The sequence below is a fragment of the Phaseolus vulgaris genome, chromosome 2 (genome assembly GCF_051622355.1).
Source record: "Phaseolus vulgaris cultivar YP4 chromosome 2, ASM5162235v1, whole genome shotgun sequence".
Lineage (NCBI taxonomy): Eukaryota > Viridiplantae > Streptophyta > Magnoliopsida > Fabales > Fabaceae > Phaseolus > Phaseolus vulgaris.
Window position 1 is genome coordinate 46055468 of NC_143499.1, and position 10717 is coordinate 46066184.

At 32.2% G+C, this 10717-nt stretch overlaps 2 protein-coding genes across 2 annotated transcripts; both read right to left on the minus strand.

The window, feature by feature from the left end:
- Window positions 1-2061: 2061 nt before the first annotated feature.
- Window positions 2062-5515, minus strand: LOC137812600 (gamma carbonic anhydrase-like 2, mitochondrial). The gene is made up of 2 exons (XM_068614704.1): window positions 4988-5515; window positions 2062-2672 (listed from the first exon to the last, which is right to left on the minus strand). The coding sequence occupies exons 1-2, from the start codon at window positions 5385-5387 to the stop codon at window positions 2296-2298; spliced, it is 777 nt and encodes a 258-aa protein (XP_068470805.1). The 5' UTR covers window positions 5388-5515; the 3' UTR covers window positions 2062-2295.
- A 1720-nt stretch (window positions 5516-7235) lies between these two features.
- LOC137812601 (DUF3339-domain containing protein) lies at window positions 7236-7873 on the minus strand. The gene has a single exon (XM_068614705.2). The coding sequence runs from the start codon at window positions 7725-7727 to the stop codon at window positions 7518-7520; it is 210 nt and encodes a 69-aa protein (XP_068470806.1). The 5' UTR covers window positions 7728-7873; the 3' UTR covers window positions 7236-7517.
- Window positions 7874-10717: the final 2844 nt, after the last annotated feature.

Genomic DNA, 10717 nt, shown 5'->3' on the forward strand with positions numbered 1-10717 from the left:
AAGTTTCGTTATTAATAATTATCCAACTAAGTCAACAACAATAAAAGAAACAAAGAAATTGCATTAGACGAGAGCTAGTAGCATCTAAAGTAATGCAATAAAATGAAGATTTTGGTTAGAAATGATGTAATGATGTTGGTGGAGTGAATACAAAGGGCATCTCAACGGCTTCAACTATGTGAGAAAGATAAACTCACTAAAATGTGTTTGACAACAAATCACGCAATAAGAATTAAGCTAACTTTAAAGAATCTCTGACCATCAAAGTGGGGTGCCTTCTTCAGTTTTGCTTGCCCTTTGGCTCGACGGCACCACCCCTGATTCTGGGGTCTACACTCACATTTTAGTATCTCCATTTTCACAACATTGCGCTCTTTGTACGGTTTATTCTTTTATATTATCCCATTTTTTCCCCTAATAATAATAATAACTTGGATTCGAGCTACCTTTTTTAGTGCTTCAATTTTAATTATTCACATATTGGAAGTGGTTGTTGACACTGGTGTAAATATAAGTGTAATGCATGCATCAAAGTCTTCGTTTCATTAAAATAAACCGTTGAAATCTAGAATAGAGGGATTTGTCACAAGTTTCAATTATAGATCGTATATTGTGACCGTAAATTTCCTTATCATCCATTTATCATTTGAATTCTCAAAATGACGTTCAGAAAAGTTACTATAAAAAATAAGTTTGAAAAATGATTAAGAGAATTATAAGGAAAAGTTGGACATGTAAGAAGAAGAACGATAAGTTATTGGCCCGAGTAGTGCTAATACTATACTCGATTCTCTTATTCAAAGTATTAAATCCAAATTTTATGAATTAAAAACCTGTGTTTGAAAGTGATATAGTTAGGAGGGAAGAATTCACTACGTAAATATTGAATATTTGCTTCGAGCCATTCAGAAAGTCAAAGTAACATTTTTTATATCTAAGTTGGACATTTAAAACTGGTAAAATCCATTTAAGAATTGTTCAACTTAGATAAAAATAGGTGAGAAGCATTAAAATTTGATAAAAAAAAATGTCCTATTGAGAGAAAGTAGAACTTGATGCTTCAAGATTTTGTATTTCAATCTTGTAAATAATAAAAAAAGTATCTGGAAGATAATACTTGACCAAAAGGGTACAATCAAATCTCAGTATGAAGGATTAATTATCATCAAAATTGATAAATATTCCACATCAATAACATTATGACCCAAAAAAATATTAAAAAGAATACAAGTATAAATGTTTTTTCAATTAACATTTGTTGGTAATAAGTCATAATTTAATCATTTATAATCCTGATTACTATAATTTATACAATTTTTTATTTTTATTTACAAGTAAACTTTTTTGTTGTTAATAGTCATTATAGTATTTTATTTAAATTTATATACATGGAACATTTTACTTAAACTTTTATGTTTACTCTGACAGTTAAAAACATAAATTATGCCCATTTTAGCTTTTGGAGTCAAAAAAATAATGATATTATATTAATTTAATATTATGCTATATATTATTATTCTTATTATCATTTTATTGATTCATTAATGTCAAGTCGATTTCAATCTCAATTGAACCATTAAACCTCAATCTAATGTTTCTAATTCAATGCTTAGTTTTAAAACATTGATAAAGCCAACTTACATCTATAAGTACCTCTTCTGCAGTCTGAATGGAGATACACGGCCAAAAGGTCAGCATGCATCAAGTATCAACCATGGATGTGCTGCAATTTGAATTACCTCTCATTCTTAGCACACAAGATATAGAGCATCTTGATACATTACAGTGAGACAAGTATTTCAGGGCTATACTTCAATATAACCATGGGGAAAGTGTTGAAATAACATCGTCAAGGGAGAACTATCCATACCTTTCCTACGGAAACTTCAAAACACAACTCAAATGAAATCTTGCGTCTCATTAGCACATGCCTACAAATAATGGGGCAGACAGAGAAAGCGATGGAACCCCGATTGTTTAACCACACAGTACCGGTTGAAAGGACACTTACCAAGTGGACATAGAGGCATTTAGGATTAATATTTGTTTGCAAAAAATGGATAAAAAGGGAGAAACAATGAACCTGTCCATTTAAGAGTAAAATACTAATGGCCAAAGCCCAGATGATGCATTCTCATCTCTGAACATATCACTCCAGTCAATTATATAGAACATGATGTTTTAAGCTAATAATTTCAGCAACGAATACAAAGCTTGCTCTTTGTTTTGATTCTTATTTCCTTACAAGCAAAACTCCAGCTCACAGATACATAGAAGAATAACAAAAAAAGAGCATCAAACAGAAATACCCAAGGACTTCTTAAACTTCTCAACCTCCAAATATACGGTGGAGTAAGGAAGGAACTCTGAGTAATGGTCTCTGCTCAGATCATTTATAGCAACTGCAAGTTTAGGGATTTCTAAGATTTCCTCATGGGTCAAAGTCCTCACAAACCTGGCTGGATTTCCTGCCCAGAGTTCACCGGTCGGAATTCGCCTTCCTGGTGGAACTACTGACCCAGCTTCAAGAATTGACTGTGTCTCCACCAATGAACCTTCCATTAGGATGGAGTGCTGCCCAATAATGCACTCTGGCTCAATAGTACATGACCTCAAAAGACTGTATGCCCCAATTGTCACGTACCTCTCTATTGAAGTGTCAGCCGGAAGGCCTGTTTCACAGAAGAAAGCATAAACAATGAATGAGCAACACATTCATAAACTATAATTGAGTCTGTACCATATGAATTTTCAAGGATCTCATATCCATTTGGAAACTGCAATGTTATTCAACTCCACTTGACAATAGACAATTCCAAAGTATGCTGATAACTAACTCCAGTTAACAGTAAACAGCTTAACAATGAATATATCATTCTGATTTTATTTTCAAGTAGTGATATAAATTAATTACTTATCAAAATATCATTGGTTAACTCAAATGTTATTATTATTATTATATTATTATAAAAGGGTTGTCAAATGGTTCTATATATAGAAAGAAGGAGTAGTCCAACAATTATTTTTCATTTTTTGAAACAAGGATCAAGACTAATTTTCCTGAAGAAACTCAGCTGACAATGGTTGGAAGGGAAATTGGAAGTGTCGGAAAGGACCATCACATACAAGTACAACATACCTACAATAGTGGTAACATAAATTATTTCATTAGTATGTTAGGATGGGCCTACAGGGGTCCAAAGGAATAAAAAGTAAATGTATTCAAGATTTTGTAAGGTGGTATTAGAATACTTGAACAATATTTAGTTTACATTTAAGTTTTCCTAAAGGCGGATAACGACACTTAGAGGATCATTATTCAACTGTTGGCATGTTTTAGGTTACATAATTGTAAGTGCAATCTTCATTACCTATTATAAATGAATGAAGAAAGGTGAATGCTTAATTTATTATCTATAGCTTTAAAGGTGGTCTTCTAAGTATTTTATAGTATGTATCAGTGTAGGACACAACCCTCAAGGTGCCCTCTTGCCAGACTCAAAATAACAACTTAAGTGATCAGATGTATCTTTGCTTCAAACAAATTTATATTTCTCAAACTCAAAAACACATGCACAAGTATGGTTCATCTCTTTGTAGCATACCACCCAAGTCACCTAAAGATCGAGGCCCTAGCATAGAGAGTAGTCGGATCAAACAAGCATCTGCGTCAAACTCAACTTCCACTCCATCCCCACTCTCCAAATATTTAAGTAATTATTCTGGCTCAATGTAAGAAAAAGATAGATATTACAATCTTCAATAATATTAGAAAATCCTATTGTCTCTACAGGACAGAAAACAAATCTTGCTCTCAACAATTAAGGAAACTCATTCATACAAGCAGATGTCAACTGGTAAGGAAAGGACTTAAGGCCAAGCAACAAAACTGCTATTCGGTACAACACTGTGGCACAAATATATCACATGAAACAAATGCCATCATTTCACCCAAAGTTTGGTTCCTATAAAGTGAATAAAGATAAAATAAGAATTTTTCCTTCAAAAATGCTATTTGGTACAACATTGTTGCACGAAAATTTTACATGGAAAAAGCTGCGTCATTTAAACCAAAGGTTCTTAAATTTGGCTCCAATAAAGTGAATAACGATGAAATAAGTAATCTCCTGTTGATATTTCAACACATTTATAATTTGTTAAGCGTGTGGTATTGACGGTTGATTTTCTAAGCCATGATTGAGATTACCTATTTTATCCTCAAAAGTGAAATGTATAGTGTAGACAAGTAGGATCCAAGTATCTTGTTTTTTTATTCTTTAAATTTGGTCCGGTTTAGATAAGCTTCTTTATCAGCACTTACAGGGAAAAAAGATAAAGTAAAATGAATTGAACATCTCGCATGAGCAACAATAAACTTGGGAAATTATATGCTCTGAAAACCACAGTGTGTACATTGATTGTTAATTTTAGCTTATGAGAAAAGTCCAATTCATATTTTTTCACATTTTCATTGCTTAGGTAGAAATTTATCCAAACACGGTCTTACTAGTTATCCAATGAAATACAAAGAAACACCTATATTCGTATAGAATTCATACTAACAAGCATAGCTCTATTTCATTATGCGTGGGCAGAAAAGGTTGAGTGGGCGTAGAGAATACCAAACTTTGATGTTAGAACTTATCTTTACTCTCTTTTGGGCAACAGTTTGATGTTAGAACTTAGAAGCCAGTTATGTACCGAACTTCAAGGTACTTCGAAGAAGCTGATTGATTTTCAAATGAATCAGGGCCAACAATTACCATTATCTTCCATAAATGAATTCTGACAATAGAAGTGTTAATACCATGAAACACACGAGGAAGGAACACCAATTATATTCATAACTCAACATGCTTAAATTAAATCACACGGAAGCAAGAATTTCATAACTACTAGTATCAAAAGAACAAATCCACAATTCACATTTCCAATTCCAATGTAGAGAAACGCAAAGGGAACGAATGTGTTGGAATGGGAACCTAACCTGTTGGAGAAGACCATGCGGCGTGAATTACGGAGCGCTCCTGAACGTTGGAGGAGAATCCGATGCTGATCTTGTTGAGATCGCCGCGGAGAACGCAACCAGGCCAAACTGAGGCTCCGTCCCACACGGTGACTTGGCCGGCGAGGACCACGTTGGGTGCCACGTAAGCATCCACTGCCACTTTCGGTAGCCACTGACCCAACGGGATTATCTTCCTCTGCCCTCGGTAGTCCCACTTCACACGATCCGGCGACGGAGTAATCGATTTCGCCGCCTCCGTCGCGAAACCGCGTTCCGCGGCCAGTAGCTGAGGCTGAGGCTGAGGCTGCGGTTGCGCATGCCTTGCGAGCGAGTGTGCGCTTCGTAGGGCTCGCTTGGAGAAGCGTGCTAGATTCGCCATGAGAGAGACAGACAGAGAAAGTGAAACCGGAAAATAAGAGTGAGGGTGAGAAAGAGAGGATGCAAGGAAGGGGGAATGAGGTTGTGGGCTACAGACAGAAATCGGGTATTTCGAGCTCCATCTTGGCCCAGAATGATAAAGGAAAATGGGCCCGTTGGGTTTTTATTCTTTTGAAATTGACAATTGCTTTCTCCATCCAATCAATTTTAACTCACACTCATCGAAAATTTTAAAACCCCATTCAGCCATTTTCACACATTTTCTTACGGATTTCAATATCTGGAAGTCATTTTTATACATTCTGGATTTCAAATCCGAAAGGTCATTTTCATATTTCATTTAAGCTTTTGGATAGTCATATCTGGAAGTGAATAATGAGTTCTGGATTTTCATATCCGGAATTGTGTGTTGTAAATGGTGCAGAGGATTGAAATCCAAAACTCATTTATGTTTGCTTACGGATTTTGACATCGAGAAAGTCATTTATGTTATCCAAATAAGCTTCTGAATGGTGAAATCCATAAGTAACATATTAATTTTAGATTTGTATATCTGAAACTTTGTAATTTGACTTAAGAATATAAATATCCGAATGGCAAAATTTTAAAATCATTAAAGACAAAATTGACATTTCACGTGAGTGTGTTCGGTGTATAGTGTAGGGAGAATCAACCTTTTTGAAATTTTGTGATGCTCAAATACACTTCAAAACTTAAAAAAAAAAAAAAAAAAAACATACATTAACACTAATTTTTTGAGTTTATATATTATAAAAGTAAACAGATACAACCGTATAAGTTATTTTAATCATCATCAAAAATAAATTTTTCCATTTTTGTTATGATAAATATATAAAATGATGATTGTGGCGTATCTTTAGTATATGTTAAAGAAACAAATACATTTCATAAAATTCTCTACATTCACTTTTAATTTAAAATACCAAATTATTATCCCAAATTAATGATTTAATTATAGAAAATATAATGTTTAAGGAGATTAGTCTCCTACATAATTACAATTATAATGTGTCCTTTGTTTTTTTAGAATGTTATATATATATATATATATATATATAATAATAACCTTGTGCAAAAAATATTCACTTAAATTTAAAGGAATGTATAGCAATTGATCTTCGTATTTTTTTTTATATTGTTTTCTTATTATAAATATTTCATGAGCATATGTTATTAACTTTGTCATTATTTTATCACGGTGTTTAGATAATAGTATTCAACTATCACAATTAACTCGCTCCTTATTTAATGTATTTATTGAAAATCTAAAAATATTTTAATAAATATAAAAGATTATGTATATATATCTTCTGATTTTCTTAAATTATGTGTAGAAATCTTAGACTGGTAGGAACATCATCACTCTTCTGACTGAGTAGTATTAAAAACCGAGTAAATGCCTAGTAATAATTTTAGCACTTTCAAACATCAAATTGTTGTAACTTTGATTGCAGATTGGGCCACAATATTCAAGAATGCTAACTTTAAGGACTCCTACAAGTGGAGTTAACAGTGTTTGATGTTATCCTGATTTTGATATTTTAAAATATATTAAAAACTTTTATAATATATCAAAATTAATTTAAAAAATGCAGTGAAAAAAATCCTAACGAACGACGTGGATACTCTGCATGTGCACCTCAACGGGCAAGCCAGAAAGCGCGTTCCGCGTTTGCCTAAATTTTTTAATTATATTTATTAATCGATTCATCCTCCAGAAAAAAATACTACTATTAGTACCACAGTTAACGGTAGTGTTTAATAAAAAAGTCAGAAATTGAAAAAAGCGGTTACTGGAAAAGGAAGAGAAGAAGGAAGACAAACGGCGTGACTTTCACTTTACATGTTTGCCTTTTTCCTTGAATGGACAACTTGCAAAGGCGATCCACACAGCAGCGGAAACGGTGACGTTTGAAATAACTTTGAACAAACCCAAAACAGAACCCACCGACTCAGCGTGATCATGATTCGTATCTTGATAAAAACAACATCATCCTTATCCACACACACGTACAGTAACAGATCAGAAGTGATACACTAGAAACTTACAAGGAAATGTAAAAGTAAAAGGCGAGGACAGATAAGGAGATTGAGATTCGGATCCGTTGAGTTAGCCGGTGTAGATGTGAACGCCGATGGCAATGAGGAAGATGGTGATGAGACCGAAGTAGATGACGGCGTGAACCAAAATGGAGGCTCCACTGGTTTGCATGTTGCCAAACTCCGCGATTCTTCCCCTGGATGGTATCTGGAAGAGAAGGCCCGGGCTTAAGAGCACGAACAGCACCACTGCGATGATCACCGGGCCCCAATCAGCCATTTTCACCTCTTGATTCTACTGTGGATTGGTTGGAAGAAGAAGTGTTTGGGAGTGGAAGATACGTCTCTCTCTACCTTTGATTTCAGGTTTGGGGGTTTTAGCTGTGGGAGACACAAGTAGACAAAACTCAAACTCACATCACGTTCCTCTGTCACTCACTATCTTATAATTCCTTTCAACGGCTCTGATTCAAATCCCCATTTATTTTAACAATTTTCATCTTAATAATTTAAAAAAACCATATACTCACTTATTACATCATTTAATTATGATTATATATAACTTGACGATAATATCTTGAAATCTTTAGTGTATCATTTCCGTGAAAAAAAATAGTTTTAAAATAATTGTTATTGGAACATTTTTTTCATAATTTTTCTTTTAATAGAAATAAATTGAATTTGACTTTTTTTTTAATGTAGACTATAAAACATCAAATGCGTTCAATTTTTTTATTAACTTTTAAAAACCAATAACTACTTTTAAAGCTTTTGTCAGATAGACATTTGACGCGTAGTCACATTTTTTAACTTTGAAAGCTTTTTTTCTCAGGTAAATCGCAATAACTTGTTAAGGTTTCTAATATTTTAATAATTAATTGATTTTAATCATTAGTTAGATCTAAAAAAATAGTAGAGAGAGTTGGTAAATATACAAACTGCGACATGAATATAAATAAACTGGGTCAATTTAGTCTTATCCTTTATTAGGCAAATTCTTCCTCCACCATATTAATGTGAATTTGCAAATTTTATTATTTAAATTTCAGATTTTCAAATCTGAAATAGAAGATAATTTTAAATTTTTTGAAAGATTATAAAGTACGGATTTAAATTGGTACGGTAGGAGGAAATTGCCCCTTTATTCTCTTGTGGGTTATGGATTGATTGGCTCTTTTGTTTTTCTAAGTTAGGAGGAACAAATTTGGACCCTACTGAAGAACACGGGCTTGGGTTTCAAAAATTGCCAATTGCATGTTTGTTATATACGTTTCCTAAAAAAAAACCTGCAATCTTTACCAAATTACACTCATATTTTTATTATTAGCTAAAATTTTCCTGTAATTATAAAATTATGTTATGACTGTTAAATAACTCAAAATAAAAAAATTATACATAATAAAAAAAATGTTTTTAAGAGTGTTGTATTAGCATTATCTCCGAAACAATTGTGCGGGGGCGAATAAATCATTTCACCGGCACTGTTGTGAGTATTAAAAAAAATAAGTGTTAAGTGATTATAACTATGGTATATTTTCAAATGCATCTACTGTGTAAAGAATTTACACATTCAATCACACCAAACTATTATGTATATTGAAAATTTGTTAATTTTTGTAATAACTGTTTAATAAGTATGTTAACAATACTTTTTTTATTACAACGGTTACAGTAACAATGCATATCCATTAAACTTAATATAATTTTATTCAAAATTAATTTGTCAGCTATAATGCTTTCATCATTAACTTAAGAAATATTTGTATTAAAATGTAAACGCATAAACCCATGCTTGAAGAGACAGTGATCAACGGCTGAAGCATATCCACCACACTCAGGTTTGTTCCAACAGTTTTTTCATTGTTTTAATGTCCAAAAAAACCAGACACGTTTGCATCAACCTTGGCAGATTTTTTTGGGTACAGTATCAGCAGGTTCCATTATTGTGCTTATTTTGATAGGTAAACCTTTCAAATAGTTGAAGAGGTTACAGCATGAAATAGCTGCACCAACGGCTAAAAATTGTTTGAAGTTTTCAGGCGAATGATTATAACTCCGACTTCCTCGATATACATACACACTAAATATCTTGTCCCTTAATATTTACGAAACTTCTATGAATCATATAAACACTATAAAAAAATATTGACGTAAGCCACTATTTGGAGCAAGCCTTAAAATAATATCAGTAACTAAATTTTAATGTATGACAGTTATTTTTTTTATTTAATGAATAATTGTATTTCACTGGTTTAAAATATTTTTTTATCTTATAAAATATTTTGGTTGATATCTTCATTCAACTCTAAGGTTTTTCTCTTATCTTTATAAAGATCAATAAAATAACAATACTTCATTTTGAAGATTTTATAAAATTTGCATCTTCTTCAAGAAGTCATTTTTTAAAAATAAATTTTGCTAAAGTTTGAGAAACATCTCTCTATAATTTAATATATAATTGACCATGACTAAAAACGTGTCGTGAAAGGTAAATTCTAACATTAAATAATATATAAAAAATGTAATAAAGAAGTTGAGTAAAGTGAATAAGAGAATGTGCATACCTAAGAAGAATGAAAGAGTTTTTTTTTATTGAAAACATGAAACTTTCTTCTTCTTTTACTTCTTTATGCATCATTACACACACTTTTGAGGAAAATGGTTCACTTTTTATATACAATGAATTGAGAAAGTTACCTTTTAATGACTTTATGGAGAGAGGTTATTGGTAAGTGGTTTTGAAGAATAAAAAATGGGGTTTGAAGGGAAATGTTTGTAAGAAATTATGTAAATTCATTTTTATTATGTGACTCACATGACATGGAGTTTGGGTTTTGGGGTTGGATGTAATTTAATAATAATAATAAAATAAAAAACTCATTGGTTAACATGAGAAATATATATATATATATATATATATATATAATTATATCTAATGAAAACCTACATTTGACAAAGATTGGGAATTAAGAGCAATAGAGTTCCTCTCACGGTTAACCATCAAGGATGTGTGTGACAATAACGGAATTGATAAGAGATAGATTGAGATACAGGAGGTAAAGAAACTACTCATGTAGGATCTCTCATGGATAAAGGTAAGTGTCTATTTCCTTATAATTGTATGAACATGAATGCGAGAATCATAGATTGATAAGATTTATATATGAACATTAATTGTATGTTTTCATTTATGTTTTAATTTACAATGTTTGGTTGAATAAGTCAAAAGAGGAGTAACTCTCGCTTAATTTTTGAAGTTGGGAGAGATGA